Raw genomic sequence first — 25,545 nt, 5'->3', positions numbered from 1 at the left:
TATCCTGATTCTATTTGGGTATCAAGGTTTATGTATACATGTGTGCATATACATATACATATACAGAAATATAGGTATATATGTATATATACACACACACATACAGAGCATATATATATGTATATAAAAAACAGAATTATACCATTCATACTAATCTGCAATTTCCTTTTTCAACAAAAATATAATTTGAAATATTGTCCATTTCAGTACACAAAGCTCTATCTCACTCTCTCTCAGGGGTACGGAGTCATCTATGACAAGCACCTTCCATAACTTCTATAGCACGTCTCCTACTCCAATATGTACGGACAGGGTAGGGAGGCAAAACCAGTAATGCCGTACCTTTTAATGGGAGTATCCTATCACTGACATTGTTTGGAATTGCTCACACATGGTGATGATAAAAGAAGCTAGACTTGTAATCATGTTTTTACTGATTGTAACTTCTCTACAGAAAACACCCACAGCTACCCTCCCTACACTGCTCTACCTCTCCTCCTACTGAGTAAGTCAGCCTGCTGTTAATTTCTCTCAGCTATAGATGATGCTTCCGCAAACACTCTTGTCACATCAGGCAAGCCTATCTGCAGGACAGATTGCAGAAATAACCTTGTTGCAAAAAGTATGAGTTTTAGAGGGGCGCCTGGGTGGCTCAGTCAGTTGGGCATCTGGGTCTTGATTTTGGCTCAGGTCATGATCTTGGGTCATGGGACTGAGCCCTTCACTGGGCTCCAAACTCAGTGCAGAGTCTACTTGAGATTCTCTCTCCTCCTTCTGCCCTCCCCTACCACATTCATATGCACTCTCTCTCTCTAAATAACTAAAAATCTTAAAGCAAAAAAAAAAAAAAAAAAAAGTATGAGATTTAGAAAAAAAATTTTAGAAATGTAAATTTACTTTTATTTTATTTGGAGACTTTAAATTTTTAAATAGGTATTCCAAATCATCCTCTGAAGCAAACTGTATATATTCCTATTAACTGTATATAAAAATGGTCAGTGTCCTCGCTCTTGCCAATGTAATTCTGTAACATTCTTTTTAATACTTCCTTCATTTCTTTCTTTGGCTCTATGGGTAGCATTTTCTTTTTATTTCTGATAATTTAGTGTGTTAAGAGTCTGCTTTTCCCTCCTCTGGTGGTTATCACATGGTCAGTGTCCTCACTCTTGCCAATGTAATTCTGTAACGTTCCTTTTAATACTTCCTTCATTTCTTTCTTTGGCTCTGTGGGCAGCATTTTCTTTTTATTTCTGATAATTTAGTGTGTTAAGAGTCTGCTTTTCCCTCCTCTGGTGGTTATCACTATCATTTTTTTATTTTTTTAATAAATTAATTTTTTATTGGTGTTCAATTTACCAACATACAGAATAACACCCAGTGCTCATCCTGTCAAGTGCCCCCCTCAGTGCCCGTCACCCACTCACCCCCACCCCCCGCCCTCCTCCCCTTCCACCACCCCTAGTTCGTTTCCCAGAGTTAGGAGTCTATGTTCTGTCTCCCTTTCTGATGTTTCCCATACATTTCTTCTCCCTTCCCTTATATTCCCTTTCACTGTTATTTATATTCCCCAAATGAATGAGAACATACACTGTTTGTCCTTCTCCGATTGACTTACTTCACTCAGCATAATACCCTCCAGTTCCATCCACGTTGAAGCAAATGGTGGGTATTTGTCGTTTCTAATGGCTGAGTAATATTCCATTGTATACATAGACCACATCTTCTTTATCCATTCATCTTTCGATGGACACCGAGGCTCCTTCCACAGTTTGGCTATTGTGGACATTGCAGCTAGAAACATCGGGGTGCAGGTGTCCCGGTGTTTCATTGCATCTGAATCTTTGGGGTAAATCCCCAACAGTGCAATTGCTGGGTCGTACGGGCAGGTCTATTTTTAACTCTTTGAGGAACCTCCACACAGTTTTCAGAGTGGCTGCACCAGTTCACATTCCCACCAACAGTGTAAGAGGGTTCCCTTTTCTCCGCATCCTCTCCAACATTTGTTGTTTCCTGCCTTGTTAATGTTCCCCATTCTCACTGGTATGAGGTGGTATCTCACTCATTGTGGTTTTGTTTTGTATTTCCCTGATGGCAAGTGATGTAGAGCATTTTCTCATGTGCATGTTGGCCATGTCTATGTCTTCCTCTGTGAGATTTCTCTTCATGTCTTTTTCCCATCATTTTTTTAAACACTTAAGCATTTATTTGTTGGTTTATCAACTTTAAATAATATCTATTCTCTGTGATTCCCACTATCACATCATCCGATTTCCTATTTCACCTTGCCAATCTTTTCTCTTGTTGTATATAAATGTAGGTATAACTATACTGATGGTCTTTTTGTTAATTTTACTAGGTGCCAGGAAGGGGAATAGAGCTTAAGGCCTTTATTTTGCACCATTTACTAGATCTCTCTAAGAATATACACAATGTGGGAGCAGCCACCATCAGTAGGTAGGAAGAAGAGAGAAATCAAAAAGGGCTGTGCTACAGAAGGAGTATTCTAGCAGTGATAAACAGGACAGAGCCTAGAATGCAAAGATTCATTATTATGAAAGATTAGGGGAGATTCAATATTACAAATATGTCTATTTCCCTTCAATTTAATCTGTAAAATAAAAACTTATCCCTAAGTCATGATGATGATGATGTAATAATAATGGTAACACTCACTCTGACACTAGGTTAAGCCCTTTATATGTATCTCATTCAAGAGCAAAAAACAATCTTGCAAAGTAATATTGTTAGCCCCATGTTACATGATTTACATGAAGATTTACAGGAAGAAAAGTAATCTCCGGGATCCCTGGGTGGCGCAGCGGTTTGGCGCCTGCCTTTAGCCCAGGGCGCGATCCTGGAGACCCGGGATCGAATCCCACGTCGGGCTCCCGGTGCATGGAGCCTGCTTCTCCCTCTGCCTGTGTCTCTGCCTCTCTCTCTGTGTGTGACTATCATAAATAAATAAAAATTAAAAAAAAAAGAGTCTTATAAAAATAAAAAAAATAAAAAAAAAGAAAAGTAATCTCCCTGAAGTTATAACATATAGTAAGTAAAAGGGCTAATAAGGCTTTCTTTCTAACAGGATGGTAATGGTATGGGAGTTGAGAAAAAATGATCCCGTACAAGAAAACTGAAGGCATGATTCTGTTTAGTACCTTAGTACAGAAGTCATTTCTCCAAGGACTTGCCTACAAGTTCAAGAACTAAAAGAAGATGACACTGTATCTTTCATTCTTCCTTTTATTTCCCAAACCACTGCAAGAGGAAAGGACCTCCTGATCAAACTGGGGTGTCAGAACTCTGAGGGCATTCCTACGGCTGCCAGTTTAGAGAAGAGGAAAGAGAAACAAATGAGAGGGTGGTGAGAAAGGAAAGGAGAGGGAGTTGGGAGTATGTACGGGAGAAAGAATTTGGGGAAACAGGAACCAGTCAGCGATCTCACAAACTGCAGAGGTTAGGGGGTGCTGAGGGCTAAAACCAGTTACTGAACAGTGATGACTGGCAGGCTGCTGAATAACTCGGGAAGACCAGTCTGACAGATGGACAGGACTAAGATTCAGACTATGGCTGTTAGAAAAAGGAAACATCTAGTGTGGACCACTGTCAGGGGAGGTCTGGCAAAGAAATGAGGACTACCGTCTTTCCAAGGGTCATGGGAGAGGTAAGCTGATTATTTGTATTTTAAGATGTGGGAGGGGCTCCTGGGTGGCTCAGTCCATTAAGCATCAGAGTCTTGGTTTCAGCTCAGGTCATGATCTGAGGGGGGAGATCAAGCCCTGGGTCAGGCTCCATGCACAGCCAAGGAGGAAGATTCTTTCCCTCTGCCCCTCCCCTTCCTGCATGCATGCTCCTCCTGCCTTTTCTCTCTCAAATAAATAAATAAATAAATAAATAAATAAATAAATAAATAAATAAATATTAAAAAAAAAAAGATGGGAGATATCCTAGCAACTTGGCAGACATAGAGAAAGAAGTTAATAGAAAGGAAGAAATTGAGGATATATTAAGAAAGAGTAACTGATGAAGCAATCCCTGTGATAGTTTGGATATTATCTTACATTTGCATATTGCTTTACAATTTGCAGAGCCCTTTCACACCACAAGTCTCCCATATTCCTTACATAATTCTATGAGCCAGGTAGAGCATGAACTATCACTTAATTTTACTTGAGGAAACTGAGGCCCAGACAGGTTTGTGGGAATCCAAGGCAGTGTAGGAGAAAGAGCCCTGAAGTTAAGATCTTGGATCTCTCTTTCACTGATTCTGTGCTTTGGGCAAGTTACTTGGCTTTCAGGGGCCTCAATCTCCTAACCAAGGAAATGAGGATAATACTTCCCAGGCTCCTCCAACACTCAGACAATGCCTGCCAAGGTGCTGGCAAGGTGCCTGCAGAAAAGTAGGCACTGCAGAAGCTACAGCCACACTTTGGCAAGGAGACTGAGGCAATGCAGTGAACATTCATTAATATCGAGTGCCCGATAACTCAAGATAGTCAGGCACCGTGACCATAAAACATCACTGCAAGTGACAAGGGGCATCAGGGGAACATACAAGCGGCTTACGAACAAAGACGAGACTATGGTTAACTGTGCGCACCAAAGGGTTAAGGATAAACATGTAAGGATCGCGGAGAAGTTCAAGACAGAGGTGGCTCTGGGGTGGATGTTGAAAGAGGAGTTCCCTGGTGGAGGGGGAAGTGCATTCTAGGAGGAGAAACAGCACCCGCAAAGGCTCACGGGCATTCCAGCAAACAGGGCACACAAGCTCGATCAAGCCAAGATCCCCTTGGAGCTGACTCAGCCACCTCAGAGAGCAAGAAGAGAGCTCATAGCACCTGCACTCTGCTCCACACCCTCTGTGACTCCCACAGGTGGGAGGCAATTCCCTCCCAAAGAACAGCCAGAAGGGGAAAAAGTAGCGAAGCTGCAAGAGAAATGAAGAGGTAAAGGGACTACCAGCAGCTCTAAGTCAGACCCGAGGCACCTCGAGGCACATCCCTACAAAATATCAATCCCCCAACCATGTGGGCCCCTGCCTTTCATGCTCTCAGCTGACACCTGCAACACGGTGTGAAATCACACGTAGGATGTGGCTGCGGCCACAGGTCACTGAGGCACTCGAGGATGCCATGCCAGTGTTCATCCAAGTCACAGCTGGCAGCCACAGCACGGGAGCTACTAGTGTGCCTGTGAATACCTGCTCACAGCATCTCCGTCTGCAAAATCCCTCCTCTGTCATCTAAAGAGTCCCAGAATGGCAGAAAAGTGCTACAAGCAGCATGGAAAACCTTATGGCCCTCAGAGCCACAGCCCAGTAGAAACGGAGTAAAACCGAAGTGCACTTTGAGGATCTGGTTTCATTGCCCATCCCTTTCATCACCTCAAACTCTTTTATAGTTTTACAAGAGAGTTTTACTACTATTTACAGTTAAAGATGTTCCACTGGTTTGAATCCAGAAATAAGATATGTCTGGAATCCTGTTATTCTTCTCCCTCAGAAAGAAATAGGAAGGAAATTACTGTTATCTACCCTGGCTGCTAAGTGAAGCTCAACAAATGAATGTTCTGTTATTCGTTCTGTTTAAAAATATGCTTACCTATGGGTTTACAAATTCGCAATTTTCAAAGAACTAGAACTTACTGTGATCGGCATGGTAAATAGTAAAAAAAAAAAAAAAAAAAATTAGGTCTTTCTGATTAGAAGCCATAGAATTTAGCAATGTTTCAAAATCCCCATCAGAGACACTGATTATCACTGCAACAAGTACAAAAAGATTAGTCAGAGATTCTCAACTGAAGAATTCTTTGTTGTAATTTGAGGTCTTTAAAAACAACAAAAAGAGTCAATGTATCATTGCACTTATGAAGCACAATCTATGAGTCAGACTTATATTTCAACCTCTGATGCAGCTGGGATTAAAGAGAGAACTTGGACATTATTTCTAAACGCATCTTGGCAGTGAACTTCATGAAAACATAGAGACACAATTAAATAGATTCACTGAATCCAGGTTGAAACTGCAGGTAAACATAGGCTTTAGTCCTCCCCTGTGCTAGTCAGGAGGATAAGGTGAGTGTGAGAGAAGCTTTGCACCAAATGGCAAACGCTTGGGGAGGCTCAGGGTGGCAGAAGCCAGCCAGCTTGCCAGAGGGACATGTGGACTGGGGGAAACGCACACTGAAGAGGAGCAGAGTAGGTGACAATGCTGTCAGGCAAACTATTTCTAACTTGATCAAGAGAAAATGAAATAAGAATGTTTTGGCATCAAGGATGACTGTCTCAGCATGATTTTAAAGTGATGGGATTTTAAAATGTTTAGTCTTGAAAGCCATAGGGAGAGCTACTGTTTCATTGAGTTAAACAAAGGGAAGGTGGTAAAAGAAGTGAACATACTAAAATTGGTTTACCTTTCAGGTAATTGGATTGTACTGAAAAAAAAAAAAAAAAAAAGATCATTCACCCTCTCTGGTTTATAAAGAATCAGCCATTGCCAGTTTGGTTGTTTCTATCTTGCCTTCTGAGGCTCACGGCAAGAAAAGTTCTGCAGCCAAACTTCCTGGTAATCAGAGAACAATGTTCCTCAATGGTGCCAATTAGTTATACCTAGTTCACTGGAAACTGTACTCAACATAAATCAAAACTAAAGTTAATAAGTGAAGAAACAAAGTACAATTTCATCATGACCCTAGCAAAGTGGGAAAGTGAAGCAGCATGCCTGATGTAAAAAAAGGATGATCACATTACCTGCTGGGGTACCAATCTGGATATTATGCCCCCTCCCCATCAAAGAGGCTGAAGCTAAATTTAAGGATGGCAGTGAGACCTCTACTCATAAGTCTCTCATTCGGATTCCTAAATTATATTAACATATAAAATTAGTCACACCTAAAATGCAGTAGTAAGACAAAATACCCAAAAATAGTGGGGGATGTATAGCACCCAGACTGTAGGAAGCAGCAAAATGACACCACAAGAAAGCAATCACATAGATCCAGAAGTTTAGGAAACCTGTAGGGAAAGTAACCTGGTGTCTATAGCCAGTTAGTAACATGAAGAAGGTGGGAGGTGAGGCGGGGGCAGGAGGGGCGCAGATGTGCTCTAGAGTAAAAATCAGGAGACAAACCAAAGGAAATGTGCAGACCTTGTCTGGTTCCAACAAACTGGGAGAAGATGGACCTGACACTATCAAGGACATAGGAATACAGACTGAGTACCAGATGATGCCAATGAGCCGCTGTGAACCTTCCTGTATTGTGCTGGGACTGCTGTAAGAAAATACCCATATTCCTGCCAGAGCCATAATAAAACGCCGAAGTGAAAGGACATGAGGTCTAGGGCCTGCTTTAGTCACAAGAAGGAATAAAAAAGAAAAGAAAACAAAAGATAGAAATGAAGCAAATCCAGCACAGTTTTAATAGTTACTCAATCTGGAAGATAAATATATGCAGGTAACCTACATTATTCTTTATATCTTCACTTATTTTGAAAGTTTTCATAATAAAGCATCCTTAGTTTAAACACTGACAACACCAAGCTCACTGCACATTCACTAGCCAATAAACCATACAACTTCACACATCAAATAAGTCTTTATTAACTTGAACACCAGTATCAGCTGTCCATGAAAATCCAGGGTTTTCTAAAGAGTTTAAAACATAAAACATTCCTATCTCAATATGTGAATGCTCTTGAACTTTTTTTTTTGAGGATATACCTTAGCAAGGAATAAGTGATACTGAATTCTCCTTCCCAATAATATACCCTTATATAAAATTGCATCAAAATTAATAAAGCATGATTCACTGAAACTCACTATTGGCAGAAAAGAAAAAATTTGCTGAGCATTAAAAATCAAAATCAAACACCAAGGACACATTAAACAACTTTAAAATGATTACCTCTATAGGGGACATAGCAAGGGGGAATGCCATGAGCAGGGATGGGGGTGACACCAAAATTTCTCACTGAGTACTTTTTAATGTTGTTCTGACTTTTGGATTCACACAAATGGACTGCCTAATCAAAAATCACATTTCATTTTAAACAAAACAACTGAATATATACTTTTCATAATTTAAAGAATTACTTCTCTTCCATGCGGACTCCAACTGCGGACACTAAAACTTGAAAAAAAAAATAAGATTTTTCTGTGCTCTTTAAGATGTCTATCGATCACTCATGCCACTATCTCCCAGGATTGACTTTTGGTGGTTTTAAAACACATTTGTTTCTTATCTTACTTCTAAGAGGTTCTTTCTTTCTTTAGGCGAACATTTAAGAAACTTAAAATGCATCTGGACATAAAAGCAAAAAAAAAAAAAAAAAAAAAGGGTCCCTGGGGTTAACTTGAAGAAAAACTCAAATCAAGGAAAGCCCCTTCTATTTTTTGTTTCGTGTCAAACCACATATTTAAGTCTTTACTTGAAAGCAGAGGAATTTAACAAGGATTTAGCAGTCTTCACTTTGCTCCCTTCTTCTAACCTCAAACCCAAACTATTATATTTTCATTTTCTTTTGTCATCCATTACCTGTGCTTCTTGGCCAACTCTTGTCACTCAAGATTATTGAAACCTCAAACCAAAATGCAGTCATTTGCCTTTTAAGCACCTTAAAATAGATGTTTAAAACCCTCACTTCTTAAAGTCTCATCTGAAGCATTTACGGATCCCTTTTCTTGGTGCTTTTACTGAGTTAATAGCCTAACAAATGACCTAGTATTGAAACCTGAAGTAAATTAACTAAAGTCCCTGGTGTAACCAGGCAGGTTACATTGTGTTCCTGGAATAGCTGGTGATTCCTTAACTCTAAGAACCAACAAGCCTGGTAAAAACCTTTGTCAACAAAAGAGTATTATGAAGGTCACCCTGCTTTCAATAAATCTGACAGATGAAAACAGCCATTCACCAAAATATGATATCCTCTTTAAAAAAAAAAAAAAGAGAGAGAGAGAGAGAGAGAGAATCACTGGATTGTTTTTAATAAGGTTTTCAATTACTGGTTTATTTTTTCCCCTTTTTCTTTTTTTAAATAATAAATTTATGTTTTATTGGTGTTCAATTTGCCAACATACAGAATAACACCCAGTGCTCATCCCGTCAAGTGCCTACCTCAGTGCCTGCCACCCAGTCACCCCCATCCCTAGCCCTCCTCCCCTTCCACCACCCCCAGTTCATTTCCCCAATTACTGGTTTAGGTACAGTCTTGAACAGTGGCTATCAACCAATATGCATTTACTGAGTCCAGAGTGTGTATTCCACAATTTACTGCAAATAGAAGAAACAAGTCACACTTTTTTCTTAAGAGCTTTAAGGTCTGGTTGATGAGACATGTCTAACACATAAGACCAATAGAACACATTGTTAAAGATCAAGTGTGCCACATGTGGCTGTAAGCACAGTGATGGCAGGAACTACAGTGGCTGTAGCAGACCTGGATGTTTTGTGGACTCCTGGCAAAATTTCTCAGGTAGGACAGCAAAAAAAGGCAAGGTGAACACTAGTAGCCACCAGACAGGCTCTGCCTGAGACAGAAAGGGATCTGACTTGGGACAGAGAGCCTAGTCCAGCTGAGGAAAGCTGTAAAGGAAGAGGCATGGTAGAAAAAAAACAGAAGGATAGGTCATACCCAACAAATAACTGTGGGTGTGCATGCATTTGTTGTTAAAGAAAAGTGGGCTATGACTAGATCCTAGAAACCATGAATGATGGCTCCAATTCTACTTTGAAAGCAGTAGTTATCCCATGACCTTGAAGAAAAAAAGGACCAGAAACGAGCTGTCCTGCCAGCCAAGCACAGTCCTCCTCCCTGCTGGGCACAGTAATGCTCTGGGAAGCACAGGCAAGGCGGACCTCTCTGGCCGTGTTCTTTCTCCATCATTAAAAGCTTCTCTGATAAGCATTCTACAACTAACTCAATACATTCATCATTCTTTAGATAAGTGTTAGAGAAAGCTTCAGGGAGAAGTGACCACTCCTTCAAAAGATTTTAGAGAACACTTAAAAAGCACCTCTTAGAGTAAATCTTCTTCTAGAACAGTGTCCAGAGAAGTCCAGTTCCATATAATAATATTATTTCACTACTAACTCATTTAGTCCTGACTATGAAGGAGGGACTATTATAACCCCCATTTTATAGATACCCTTGCTGAGAGGCTTCAGAGAGGAGAAGTAACTTTCCAAAGATCGTGTATAGCTCATTAGTGGTTGAGCCAGGGCTCCCTCAGGCCCCCCAGGCTTTGGGGAACATGCTCCAGATCACACTGCCACCCTACCTCGGGTGTTCCCACTCTTTCCATTGGCCTGTGTGGACAGCAAGACCCTGTCTCTGTGGCTTGTGCACAGGGGACAGAACTCAGTGATCTCTAAGTACCAACTCCAGAGTCAGTCAGCAACATGAAGATTTTGCAATCTTTGCAATATTGAACTTTGGTAGAAATGGAGAAGAGAAAGTCACTATCCTTTAGTCAATGTCTTTTATTTAAGATTACTCCCAAACTTCTCAGGGATCCCATACTCCTAATTAATGCATATACTTTACAATTGAATATAGCTTTCCAAGTCTTCAAATATTCATATATAATTTTCACAGAACTACCGTTTGGGCATCCTACACTTTCAAAATAAGACTAAATGACAAGAATATCACTTAAATATAAGGCTAAGACATTCATTAAAATAATACGGGGTGGGTGACATAAAACAGAGGAATACCACATAAAAATCACAGTAGCAAAAATCAGAAAGAAACAAATTCATCTATTTTTTTTTTTTTAATTTTTTTTTTATTTTATTTATTTATGATAGTCACAGAGAGAGAGAGAGGGGCAGAGATACAGGCAGAGGGAGAAGCAGGCTCCATGCACCGGGAGCCTGATGTGGGATTCGATCCCGGGTCTCCAGGATCATGCCCTGGGCCAAAGGCAGGCGCCAAACCACTGCGCCACCCAGGGATCCCAAAATTCATCTATTTTACATTACTTTCCAATGTCAAAAGTTTTTAAAACCCTTTTTTGATATGGAAGGCATTAATAAAATTTTAGTGTTCCCTTATGCTACATCTTGGTTGGCCAAGCAACCAAGTCAAATCTTGCTTTGAAAAAGTTTGAAGAGAGAAATCATTTGTTTTATGTAATGATAGGGAGCAAAGTCTGGGGTTTTGCAGCCATCAAACACATTTGTGAAGTAATTACATTAACCTATCATATATTCTAAGCACTCACTGTTTATTGTAATCAAATGATTTACAGATTTTGAGTAATGGTTTATGTGCTTCCATAGAAAAGGTGGCTCATGCTGAATTTGGGATATATGTATAAAAAACAGCTGAAAAAATATCAGGAGACAATATGCTTTGTAAGATTAGTCTAAGGAACAGAGATGTCACAGAGAAGCCAAAGAGGAAAATGAATGAATATTAAGTGGGTAAACTCTTCAAGACACTGATCTCAGGGCACCTCTCCTCCTACCAGTGCAGAAAAGAACACCAAAAGTTACTGTTTTCTGCTTTTATTAACAAATATCAAAAAAAAATCATTAAAATAAACAAAAAGCCTAATTTCAGTGAGGTATTTACTACCCTTTACTTCATGTTTGAATAATGCATAGTAACAAAAAGATTTCAAAGTTAAATACCAATCAAATAAGCATATTATCATGATATATGCCAACATGCTTTATGAAGAAAAAGGCACAAAGCTTTTATTTTCTTCTATTACCTAAATCAATCTTAACTCTGGGTTAGAGCTGAGGATCTCAAAAAGGAACTATAAGAGAAAAAATGTTAAAGATCTGTTGAAGTGTAGAATTGGAAGTTTTTTTATTTCTATTGCATATGTATAGTTGCTTGGGACATAAACATTTCTAAATTTATTCACTTTGAACAGGCCTCCATATTTCTTGGGTTTACATGCAAATATAAAAATGACAGAAATAGAGGATATTTCAGGAAAAAAAGCATTCCTACTAGTTTGCCCATAATAGAATAAACACAGGAGAATATGGAAACCAAAGGAGTACTTACATCAAGTTAACTGTCCTAAATCCTTATTTCACATATATCCTTCCAGATGTGTCAAGAAAGTGCCCACAATATATTCAAACAAAAATGAGGAAACATAAGAAAAATCACAAAGCCCCATCCCAAGCACTACTTTATTCCTCTATTGGTTCAACATATATTTGCTGAGCACCCATCCTGGGCCAGAAATGAGAGAAAATCAGGGTTCTAGTAGAGTCTCAGCCCCCAAAATTCTCATTGTAGTAAAAGAACCTGGAAGCTACACACAGGAAGAAGCCAGATTCCAGACCCCACAGGGAGATATTTAAAAGTTTTAAACAAGGAAATGATATGAGCCATAGAACAGGCCGCAGGGGTATGAGGAGGGGATAGAGCATGATCCTATGCACGATTTTAATCCAGATAAAAAACACGTGGGCAAATGCTAACCATGCCAGCACGAGGCCTGGACTTGAGAGCATACAGGCTTAAAATGCAGGCAACTGAGTGAGTAGACTAGTTGCATACTTAATGTGCAAGGTGCTCAATAAAGATTAGCTTTTTTCTTCCTTCTCATATATGAAGATTTCTCCAAAAAAACCTTACCTTTCTGCACGAATCACACCACTGTAGTAAGGGGGATCCCAAGGCATTAATTCCTACAATGGAAAAATTCATTGCTATGAAAGTTATTGACTATGCCACAGTTTTTACCAACAAGTTAGACAGCTTATAAAATGTAAACCTGTTATCAGAAAAGTTTTATAAAAACCCTGAATATTCATGAAATACCTCTTTATTTTGACTTCCCCATAATCAATGAGTACAAGGTATAAATGAAACATAATCCCAGAATTTGGGGAAAAGGTAAATAAGGTAAAAAGTAAACATAAAAGTCAACATTAATAGATTAAAATAGCCATGTCAAAATTTTTCCCAAAATGCAACCCACATATCAATCCATAAAACATACTGCAGGTAAGATTAGGGTTCTAAAGATAAGATTAAAGTTCTTTCTAAATCTAAGCAGGCAGCTTAGGGTGGATTGCCAAAGTGAAAGCAACAATTTCAAGTGTAATGAAGGGAGAATTACCTCTAATCTTGCCAAAGAAAATATGTCATAAAGAAGCACTGTCACAAAAAAGAGAAAAGAAAAGAAAAGAAAGAAAAGAAAAGAAAAGAAAAGAAAAGAAAAGAAAAGAAAAGAAAAGAAAAGAAAAGAAAAGAAAAGAAAAGAAGAAGAAGGAGCACTGTTACAGAAGTTGGTTTTGACAACTGGTACAGAATACTGAAGGGAAGAAAAGCTTGAATACCTGAAAGATCCTCCTCCCCACAAATTGTCCAGGTGACAAGAGTGACTAAAAGCCCAGGCTGTGAAGTCAGAATGCCTGGGCTCAAGCTTTCAATCCACACTACTGTACGACATGGAAAAAGTATTTCTGCTCGTCAATGCTTTCCTGTTTTCCTCCTATACCACCTGATCTCACCACTCTGTACCCCAAGCCCATCTCCTGCCACTTCCACCCTCCTGAGCTCCAGTCTGGCCAAACTGGTCCCCTCCCTATTCCTTGACCACAAGGGGCAGGTGCGCTCTCTGCGGAGAAAGCTCTGCCCCGAGTTACTCTGTGGGGCACTACCTCATCTCTTCCAAGTCTCTGCTCAAGTGTCTTTTTTTTTTTTTTAAAGATTTTATTTATTCATGAGAGAGACACAGAGAGAGAGAGGCCGAGACAAAGGCAGAGAAAGAAGCAGGCTCCATGCAGGGAGCCCAATGTGGGACCCGATCCAGGGACTCCAGGACCACGCCCTGGGCCAAAGGCAGGCACCAAACCGCTGAAACATCCAGGGATCCCTCTGCTCAAGTGTCTTGAGAAGCCTTCCCTGACCAATCCCTACAGAACAGCAACCTCCATCCTCGTTGCTCTGCATTATTTTCTCCTGTTGCCCTTATCACCATACAACATGGCATGTATTTCTTTCTTTCATGTACTTACTATCTGCTTTCCTCCCCTAGAATGTAAGCTTCTTGAGGACAGGGACTTTGTTCGCATTTTTCCTATTATATCCTCAGCTTGAATACTGCCTGGTACACAGTAGTGCCTCAATAGTTATTTGCTGAACAAATCAACAGCATCTCCCAAATACCATTTCTTAATGCACTTGGACTATTAAACAGAATACCTGGCATTGAGTAAAAAACTCCATGAATGTTGGCTTCTTTTATCCTTTGATTTATCCTTTAAATTTTCAGGTCAGACATCATGTCCTCAAACAACAAGGTGTTCTTTTTTATATTTTATTCCATGACCATGGAGTGTAGCCAATGTAAGATACTTATAGGCTTACTATCCTTCTCCCAGCATCCCTGGAACTATGGCCCCTAAGTGTTCAGTTCCTGGGACACATTTCCTCCAAAAGATGATCATTTACGACCTGCTACATACCAGAGAGTACAGGCTCTAGGGAAATAAAACCCAGTAAGACCTGATCCCTGTACCAAGGAGCCGGTAATGGTCTAGACTCCACAATCAGAGCACAGTAGGTTATGCCTGTGATGTTGTACCATGTGAAATAGAGCCCATGAGAAGGGTACTGGAGGAGATGAAGACCAGCCACATTGAATCCAGATGAGAAAGAGGGAAAGGCATTCCTGTGTACAGAGTTTGTAAATGACTGCATGCTACTTACCACAGTCATGGGCACATAAATACCAGTCAGAATTTTAAAACAAAAGAAAGAAAAGCAAGGACAAGCAAAGAAGCAAAGTGGTAAGTAGTTTTTAAGAAGCACAAGAGCATCACACAGGCATTACTTAGTAGGGAACAAGAGACACGGCTTAAAGGGGCAGCAGAAGACAAGGCTGGAGAAACAGGTAGAAACAAAATGTGGAAAGGCTTGGTGGGAAAGCTAAGAAACAGGAAAGTAAATCTGAGAATTAACGCAAGCCACTGAAATATCTTTAAAAAGTGGCAAAATCTTGGGGGATCCTCAGGTGGCTCAGCAGTTTAGCACCTGCCTTTGGCCCAGGGCGTGATCCTGGAGTCCCGGGATCGAGTCCCACATCGGGCTCCCTGCATGGAGCCTGCTTCTCCCTCTATCTGTGTCTCTGCCTCTGTGTGTGTGTGTGTGTGTGTGTGTGTGTGTGTCCCTCATGAATGAATAAATAAAAGCTTAAAAAAAAAAGTGACAAGATCTGATCTGCCTTTTGGCAAAATCCCTCTGGTGACAAGTCATTCATTCATTCCTATTTCAACTAAGTGCTAAGTACCTACCCTATGTCTAACCCTGAACTAGGCACATTGCTAAGTAGTCCAAATCAGGAGCCAGAACAAAAGGCTTGAAAATCAGTTTGGCAACTACAATGATAATCTGGGTGAGAAGTAACAATGACCTCAACCAGCACCGCGGCAATGGGCATGGAGAGGCAAGAACACAGAGCTCTCAGGAAGGAAGAATATATAGGATTTAGTAACTGATGGGAGGGTGGGGGATAAATAACCTGAAGGGCTTGTCAAAACAAGGATTATAAGGCTAGAGATGCAATGGGTCTCATGTAGGGCTCAAGAATCTCTATATCTAACAAGTTCCAGTTGATGCTACAGCTTCTGGTACAGAGAACACACTTTGTGAATCACTGGCCTACAGTGAGTGCAGGTTCTGGCTATGGTAGCAAGGTGAAAACAGGGAATTCAGGAGAAAATGAGGCATTTCACAAATATCTGCAAAATAACCTATATCGATAAGGTATACAAAACGTCTAGAGAGGATAGTTCCATATTAGCTTTTAATGAATTAGCTTTTGACAACATACCTTATCTTTTCTGTTTCTATGTTCACCAAAATAAATTCTAATCTGTATCTAGTTTCCTAAGTGGACCTACCTACCATGCCAAAATATGCAGATGATTAATCCTACTTTGCTAGACAGCTCCTACCATAAATTAACAAGTTGACATGCTATTCCAGAAATTGGTGAATTTGATAAGATTAATCTATTTCTTAGTAGCTATATCTGAGAAATAGGTAAATAATTTCTAAATCTGCAAGGCTCATTTCCCCTAAATGTTCTCTATGATTTTGGCCCTGGCAGCAGCACCAAATCAAGAATTGCCAACAATGGCACCTGCAGGAAAATGATACAACCAGCAACCCTGCTGTATCCTTGAACCAAGTAGGAACCAGGGTCCTCGTATCTGGAATCCCATCACTTTTCAGGGCATGGCATCACTTGGGCAGCTTTTGGACATAAGGACATTTAAGCCTGTACAGTAAGACCAAGTGACCATTTAACCTTATGATTAAAAACAACACTTAAGTGTGTTAAGTTGGGGTATACCTTTGAAGTCAATATCGATCTATTTAGTTGAGCTCCATAAATTAGCAAATAAAAAAGTAAACTGCAATGTTAACATTGATGGTTAAACTGCCATGTACCAGATCAATCCTCCACTGAGCTTTCTCAAAGGCTGCTTCAAACTAAGAAGGCCACTTTCGGTAGAATGGAAGCAGCCTTCGTGTGACTGTATATTAACATATGTTGTTAATATACATTTATAGGTGTGTATATGTGTATGAGCATATGTGTGCATTGATGTCAACTAACCAACAAAAATACTGATTTCCTGGAAATGTCAAACCCAGACATATGGATCAAGTATTTCAATACTTTATTCACCAAACCCAAGATTCAGAACGAAGACCAAGGATCAGAAACAAGAATATACACACCTTTAATATATCACAAGAGTTCTAGAGTCAAAAGATAAGGACTTCAGCTGATAGACTGTTTAAATTATAATCAAAATATTCCAAAATTGTCACTTACAGAATTTTGAGGATTTAGTTTCATTTTCATCCTTCGTATCATCTCAAAGTCTTTTATAGTTCTGTAAAATAGGTTTATCATTCATTGTTAGGAGAAAATTTTAATAATTACATTATTAAAGAACTAGTTCTCTGGGGAAATAGGGTAACTGGGTGATGGGCATTAAGGAGGGTACTTGATGTAATGAGCAGGGAGTGTTATATACAACTGATGAATCGCTAAACTCTACCTCTGAAACTAGTAATACACTATATGTTACTTCATTGAATTTAAATAAAAATTTTTTAAAAAAAGAACTAGTTTTCTTATGTAACTTTCCCCAGTATTCATGATAAAATTAGAAGTAATTTGTAATGCAAATGTAAAGCAGTATTAGTCCAAATTTTACCTGTGTTAGAAGGGGCAGCAATACATCATCAGTAAATTATCACAATTTGTCTTTGAAAACATCCTAGCAGATAGATATAGGACTTGAAAGTATTAAAGCTTGGAAAAATTAGCAATGTTACAGATACATGTAAAGGTTACAACCAGCAAACTTTAAATCACCGCTCTTTGCTATACATTAAAAAGGTAAGAGACTAACAAAATTACCTTTTTAAAAAATATATAGAGATTATATAAAATATATAATTATATAAAAAAATATAAAGAGAGGTTACTATTCATAATTTTTCTCCTACAGAAAACCTCTAGCTGGGCAATAATCAAATATGTGCTTAATGTCAATAGAATGTGAATTTTTTTGTTAGAATGAACTCCTATATATACCTGTAAAAATCTGATGGCATGCTTGCTCAAAATATAATCTATTGTTACATACAAGGGAAGAAAGAATACTAACACTTAACTAATAAAGAAAAGTAGAGTAAATTCTCAACTAACCGCATAATTAACACTGCCTCTTCATTAAATCAAAGCTACAATGGTTCACCAGATTAAAAGAAAAGCTTAGAGTGTATAGATATAATCCAAATTAGAGAGGATTGGGTTCTAAGGCATGAGTTTATAATAAAAGAAAATGGAAATCTGAGCTAAAATTTAACATGCTAGTATAGTCAAAAAGGCAAATGAAATTTTAGACAGCTTTATGAGACAACTATGACATGCCTCTTCCTGGAATCCTAGGTATCTGAAGGCTACTGGAGTGTGGCCTCTCAGCAAAGGACTAGAAAGCACCAGTGGAAGACAAGAAATTCTATCAAAGATGGAAAGGCATAGCCAAACTGTGGAAGGAGCCTCGGTGTCCATCGAAAGATGAATGGATAAAGAAGATGTGGTCTATGTATACAATGGAGTATTCCTCAGCCATTAGAAACGATAAATACCCACCATTTGCTTAGACGTGGATGGAACTAGAGGGTATTATGCTGAGTGAAATAAGTCAATCAGAGAAGGACAAACATTATATGGTCTCATTCATTTGGGGAAACATAAAAAATAGTGAAAGGGAATAAAGGGGAAAGGAGAAAAAATGAGTGGGAAATATCAGAAAGGGAGACAGAACATGTTATCAACTCATACCACCAAATGTTTTAATTACACATCAATGAGGGGTTCCAATGGCAATGAAGTAGTTAATCAGAGGGGTCAGCCTCAGTTTTCAAGATTATCACCTCAGAAAGACAGCTGTGTGCTTGCTAAATCTCCTCACAGTTAATCCAATCTCTTTAGTCCACAGATCTGACCCAATATTCCCATACTTCCACCTCCTAATTTTTTATAAATCAAGTCTTATTTTATAAAAAACTACATGATACACACTCTAAAGAGTAGAATAAAAAAACTAACCTTTCAGAAAGTCTGTCTGATAGCTTCTCAAGGAACTGCATGACAGTCTCTAAAAATGAAATCCAAAAGAAAATATCTTTAATTACATAAAATAAAATGAACATACCTGTTAAAGTTGGAATGTAATGGTTATAATCTATGCACTACAATGCCATTAAGTGATCATTTTCAAAAGGTCCCAGGGCTGCTAACATATACTAGGCATATAATAAATAATTCCAGATGATGATGATCAATTTAACAGAAAATGAATTAAACAAATATAGTAATAATCCAAAGCCTTCCATTATACCGCAAAATGAGGAATGAATGGGGGGTCAAAATTTCAGTGTGTTTCTATCTACTCATACGTGTAAGAGAAAAATAAGTTTTTTAGAGCTTTCTAATTTTTCCTGAGTTTTAAAAAAAAGATAGCTGGATTTTGATTTATTTATAAATATCAGTACAATTTAGAAACATGATTCACTGAAAATTATATTTTAAAAATCAGGTTTTTTTCTGGACAACTATTTTTATTTTTCACATATAGCTGCAGAATAATCGATTCAGGATCAATACCAAAAGAAAATATGCCAAAATTAGAACATTAGAAATTTAAGCTCTGCTAGGATTTTAAGTACTTAAATACTTCAGTCATCTAGTCATTATATATTTGTTACAAACTCATAAAGGCAACATAGTACAACAACGATTATTTTCCATGATAGGGAATTTTTCATGTGTATTTTTGAATTTACCACTTTTTGCCATTGATTTATGTATAGAGAACTTTCGCATGTATTTTAGAGTTTGCCACAAACACTGTTTTTATATTTTCCAGATGATCTTGTATATGGTTTTAAGTTTCCTGCCATCTCCAATTCATCTTCTTTCTGAGTAAAATACAAGCCTGAGAAAAGAACGGAGGTTAACCTAAACCAAGAAGCCATGGGGTTTCCTGCCACTGTTGATCCTTAACAAGCCTCGTACACAGTAATCCTGAAAACACTGCCGCATGTACCATATTAAATGGTATTAGACCTTTAAGAAAAAACGGTTATTTCATTAAAAATGAACTCTTATTTCAGGATATCATACCAGCTGCATAGAGAAGTATTCTCAAGTAAGTCTATGCATGTTTTTTATTTCTAAACATTTTTTATTCACTTTCACCCATTTTTGTTTTTCTAGCTATTTTGCACATGAAAAATCTACCTCAATTCATCTACCTGAAAAATTGTCATATTAAAAAGAATGAGTTTGAAGATAAATGCCTCACTGGAGAATTATTTCCTAATTCACCTGTTGCAGGAATGGCCACCTTAAAACCTTGCTTCCCTCCTGCCCTCCTTCTGCCTCTTGCTGAAAGCTCACCATTCCCTCACCTCCAATTTCTAGTTTCACTTCCCTCACGAAACCCTTGACAACCACATGAGCATCCGACAAACATCCCCCACTCCTCAAATCCTACAGCATTGTTTTGACACTGAAAAGGCACTGACCTATACAATTATTTATCTTTATATTTATATAACGGATCCCACCAACTAAATTTTAAATTCCTTAAGGACACAAGTCACATCCAATGTGACTCTATGCACAATAGCCTAACTCCAAAATATGACCATACTAACCCCCTAGTGAGCGATGACATCTGGCATTAGCTGCAGCAGGTCCAGTGACCTCCAATCCACACTGCTCACCTCAGTGGTCAATCCTCAACCTTCTTCAGACTGCACCTGCCCTCAGCATTTGAGTCAGCTGATCACTCCCTCCTTAAGACACTTCTTCATGTGGTTTCCAGGAGCACCTCCTCTGTTCATTTTTCTCCTCTCACTGATGCTCGTTCTTGGAGGCCACTACTGGTTTTTCCTCAGATTTCTGACCTCTTAAACCTGGAGGGCACCAGACCCCATGTCCCAGACTTCTCTTCTTCCTTAGATGCATTCACTCCCTTTGAGATCTCATATAATCTCAAAACTTTAAACAAAGACCTAGGGGCTCCTGGGTGGCTCAGTTGGTTAAGTGTCTGACTCTTGATTTTGGCTCATGAGAGTTTGGCTCATTTGGCTCATGGCTCCATGCTCAACAGGGAGTCTGCTTGAGATTCTCTCCCTCTCCCTGTGCTTCCCCCACTCACACGCTCTCTCTAAAATAAATAATCTTTAAATAAATAAATAAAGACCCAGATTTATATCTGTGGCTCAGAGCTCTCTCCTCAATTCCACAGATACATATCCAACTGCCTAGTATACCATGTGAACACCAATTGGTATCTCAACTTAACTTGAACCAAACCAAGCCTCCAGTCCTCCCCATTTTAGTTAACAGGAACTCACTATGTCTTTTCAGTTGACCAGGTTAAAAGCCTTGGTTTCCCCTTCAAAATGCTGCATATCCAGAATCAGACATATTCCCACAACCTCCTTTGCCACCATTTTGGTCAAGCTACCATCCTTCTCATAATTACTACAAAACAGCTTCTACATGGCCTCTCCTCCACCCCTGTCTCTCTGCAGTCTATCTCAGAGTCAGCAGCACATGACCTGCCATCAAAATTTAAGTCATGTCACCTTCCTTCTCTGCTCAAAATCCCTCAACGACTTGCCACTTCACTCGAGGAAAAGCCCTACTGAACACAGCCCCTCCTTATCTGCCTCTGCCTCTTACCACTCCCCTCACTCACTCTGTCCACCGCTTTGGCCTTTGTGTTTTTCCTCAAACCAGGTCAACCTATGTAGGGCCCTCTGCACTCACTGTGTGTCCATCTGGAACGAACTTTCCCTAGTGAGCCATAGGCTTATTTCTGCACTTCCTCTAAATCAACGCGCACATGCCTCATCTTCAGCAAGCCCCTCTCTGGCAAGTCAGTTTAAAATCCAGCACCAGGGCAGCCCCAGTGGTGCAGCGGTTTAGTGCTGCCTGCAGCCCAGGGCATGATCCTGGAGACCTGGGATCGAGTCCCACATCAGGCTCCTGCATGGAGCCTGCTTCCCTCTCCTCCTGTGTCTCTGCCTCTCTCTCTCTCTCTATGTCTATCATAAATAAATAAATAAATAAATAAATAAATAAATAAATAAATAAATAAATAAATAAATAAATCTTTTAAAAAAATAAAATAAAATCCAGCACCACCCCAACACACTCATGCTCCTTATCCCCTAACCTGTTCAGTTCTCTCCACAACTTGTAGTAACTAATATCATACTGTGATCCTTACCTATTTATTTTGTTCTTATCTCCCTTATAGAAATATAAACAGCACAAGAGCAGAAATTTTCATGTCTTACACAGATTTATATCTAGGGCCTGGGATAATCACCAACATGTAGTGGGCACTCAGTAAATATTGAATCAATGGATGAAAACAAAGACTGAAGATGATGTCTTTTATATCATCTGTTAAGTCTCAAACAGCTTATGAAGACCATAAGTTTAGAGCATGGGTTTAGGTTTCAGCTCTGCCACTTTTTAGCACTATAACTAACCTCGAAGTGGATACAAACATCTACCTCACACAGCTGTGCAGTAATTAAATGAAATAATGGCCAATGGCCCAGAGTAAGTATCTTACTATTATTACAGTTGATCCTTGAACATCAAGGTTCGAACTGTGCAGGTCCACTTATACAAAGATATTTTCGAAAAATATGGTACATTACTATAAATGTGTTTTCTCTTTCTTATGTTTTTCCTAATAACATGTTTTTTTTCTAGCTAACTTTCTTGTAAGAATACAGTATATAATACATACAACATACGAAATATGGGTTAATTGACCCTTTGTTATCAGTGAGGCTTCCAGTCGACAGTGGGATATTCATAGTTAAGTTTTGGGGGAGTCAAAAGTTACATGTGAATTTTAGATTGTGCAGGGTTGCGGGGATGTCCGCAGCCCTGCATCATTTACAGATCAACTATACAGATAATAATAATAAAGTACTGTAACAATCTGGTGACAACAATGACTACAGAAAAACATACAAAAATGACATAAGATCTATTTAGGAGTTAAACGGGGTGAAAACAAATTGTATGCACATAAGGGGTTCAGAGACAAACAATGGTGTCTCGGGGAAGTGAAAAGGCTTTGTGAAAGAGGTAGGTTTTGAGCTGAGCAATGAAAAACCATGTAAGATTTAACAGACTGGGAGGTGGGAGCTGTTGCCCATGCAGGGAACAACATAAGGAAAGGAATGAGTGTGATGAGCCCATGGTTTTGCAGAGAGCCTTGACAGGTCAAGGAAATGGACGTCTCTGAAGAACGCTTTGGAGAAGATGGGGACATACTAGAGTGAGAAGGGATATGCATGGAATAAAGACAGAACAGAATGAACAATGTGATCTTCCTCTCACACAGAATTCACTTCTAGTATTCCCTCTGTCCATGAAGGGCACGCCGGCCCAGATGCACAACCAGAAACCAAGGGTACCCAGCACACCATCTCCTCCTCCCTCTCAACCCATCACCAAGGCTCAGAGATTCAACCTCTAAAAGGTATCTTGAATAGGACAATGCCACCATCACAGCTACTCTACTCCTGACTCTGAGAAAACCCACTATAGACACTTACATTATTAGTACTATTGTATAAGGTTTTCTTTGATACATTACAAATCAGAAAGAACTCAACAGAGCACAAGGCAAGACTCTCACAAACCCTAGGTTGCTTTTTCCCCAACACAAATCCTCCCATTTCGTACTCTTCTCTCATAAAAACATATAGCTCTATAAACCTCCTTTTTAGGTTTATAGAGCTATATGTTTTTATAGCCCTAGCCTATATTCAACCTTGTCTTCAGCACATACATTGATCTTTCCTCCTCTTTCACACTAATTCTAACCAATTTGGTTAGGCTGACCACAGAAACTAGCTGAGTTATAATGAAAATAATAAAAATAAATAAATAAATAAATAAACAAACAAATAAATAAATAAATAAATGAAAATAATTGAAATCAGCATCAATGAAAATTTAAGTATGACTTACTCTCAACATGCACAAGACATAAATTACCATGGTTGGAGAGAATGTATGTCAAATTATTAGCTCTATTTAGAAGTCAGTTTTATATAAAGATGTAGAAAATCTCAAAAAATGGGTCTCTGAGTATATTAAAAAGAGAACACTAATTTACAGCTATTTAAAATCAGAAGTTCAGTTTGGCAAAAATCCTATTTTACCCTGAAAAGTTGGGTAGGTGAACAAGATTACCTGGATTTTTGGCTATTGTTCCTTGGAGGGCTCTGTGGGAATATGTGGAATATCCCACTAACTTGGCCAGAAGGTCTCTGTGGCTGAGCAACTCTTCCAAACATTTCAACTGACCGGCATTGGGATAAAGAAAAATTTTGTAAGCGGCTTCTCGAACCTATATTTAAAATGTAAATGGTAGAAGGTATAAGAAGTGCCATGACACAAAGGCCCATGCAATGACAATATAGGCTAACTCTCACTTCTCTATTCTATAGGTGATCATTGCTTTAAAAATAAAGTCAGGCTTTATACAGGATGAATAAAGCTTTTTGATCCATACTACAAAGCTTCTGTAGTATGGGATACAAACACATCCTTGACTGGAGTTCTCTGTTATAGGCTATGGTGGAACAAACATTCACCCAATGCATGTGCCATAATCAGATTAAAACTACAGGCATTAAGAATCTAAGTAGTCTCAAATGTCAATTATTATCTATCATACTTTAAAAATGAGTTCTTTGGGCAGCCCGGGTGGCTCAGCGGTTTAGCACCGCCTTCAGCCCAGGGCCTGATCCTGGAGACCCGGGATCAAGTCCTACATCAGGCTTCTTGCATGGAGCCTGCTTCTCCCTCTGCCTGTGTCTCTGCCTCTCTCTCTCTCTCTCTCTCTCTCTCTGTGTGTCTCTCATTAATAAATAAATAAAAATAAATAAATAAATAAATAAATAATAAATACAATCTTAAAAAAAGTAATGAGTTCTTTATGAGATATGAATAAACCATTTTCATCATTCAAAGTATTAGCAGAAGTAATAATCTCACAGTCAAATTTTAGGCCTTAGTAACACTCAAGTATTTTTAAAGGTATGATGACATTATCACTGAATTTTGAGTTAAAACAGGAGCAACATACAGACAGGAGCCGAACTATGAAGAGAGTGGAATGCACGTACCAAGTCATCTGGAGCTTCTGCATGTAGACCATCAATTATGATATGATTTCCAGTGACTACAAAGTTACGATGAATGTGTTCTGGTAAGAGATGCTTCTCAACCTTGTTGGGAAAGTTAGTTCCCACAAGAAATGTATTACTCAAATCCAAGATTTTAACATTCAGGTCCACTGCTCTTTTACGCTAGATGCAGAGGGAGTAAAAGTTATTTAAAGGCATTTAAAGTAATTTTTCACAACTGATTTAACAGACCATCTATAAAGGTGGTAAGGCAACATATATGGTTAAATTAATTGAGTAAGATACTAAATAAAAGGAATACTATGTTGTTTATATATTATCTATAAAACATATAATAATATCCTATAAATAGTATGCTAAATCTATTTTTGATAGATTCTTAATACCCTAACAGTTTTTATGGTATTACTATGCTTTGAGATTAACATAAATTCCAGGGTTCTATTTTATGCCTATAATCTTTTATGTAACTAATCTTTGAAATTAACAACATTTGGAAGTACAGAATCCTTCTCTAATCCCCAAAATAACCTCTTAGTTAAGTGAATTGGAGAACAGTAGGTAGTTGAAGTATCGATATAAGTAGTTGTAGACTAAAAAGAGCAAGTAGGGGTGCCTGGGTGGCTCAGTCAGTCAAGTGTCTGCCTTCGGCTCAAGTCATGATCCTGGGATCCAGAGCCACCTCGGGCTCCCTGCCTGACGGTGAGTCTGCTTCTTCCTCTCCCTCTGCCTGCCACTCTCCCTGCTTGTGCTCTTTCTCTCTCTCTTTCTGTCAAATA

At 38.8% G+C, this 25,545-nt stretch overlaps 1 protein-coding gene across 3 annotated transcripts in view; it reads right to left on the bottom strand.

Annotated features, from left to right (window-relative positions):
* The window catches only part of LOC112669526 (mitochondrial intermediate peptidase), a 174,671-nt gene that overhangs the window by 126,690 nt on the left and 22,436 nt on the right, over positions 1–25,545 (bottom strand). For all 3 annotated transcript variants that reach the window (XR_007405814.1, XM_049101063.1, XM_025462701.3), the window contains exons 6-10: positions 24,746–24,928; positions 23,808–23,964; positions 18,612–18,660; positions 16,821–16,881; positions 12,602–12,654 (exon numbers count right to left, since the gene is read on the bottom strand). Coding sequence is in view for 2 of the 3 variants with exons in the window: in XM_049101063.1 (XP_048957020.1) it covers positions 12,602–12,654; positions 16,821–16,881; positions 18,612–18,660; positions 23,808–23,964; positions 24,746–24,928 (503 nt within the window). In the remaining variant the exon portion in view is untranslated. The remainder of the gene's footprint in view (positions 1–12,601; positions 12,655–16,820; positions 16,882–18,611; positions 18,661–23,807; positions 23,965–24,745; positions 24,929–25,545) is intronic.

This window comes from Canis lupus, chromosome 25, assembly GCF_003254725.2.
Source record: "Canis lupus dingo isolate Sandy chromosome 25, ASM325472v2, whole genome shotgun sequence".
In the NCBI taxonomy this organism is placed as follows: domain Eukaryota; kingdom Metazoa; phylum Chordata; class Mammalia; order Carnivora; family Canidae; genus Canis; species Canis lupus.
The sequence above is the reverse complement of the archived record's forward strand: the minus strand, read 5'-3'. Positions and strand labels throughout refer to the sequence as shown.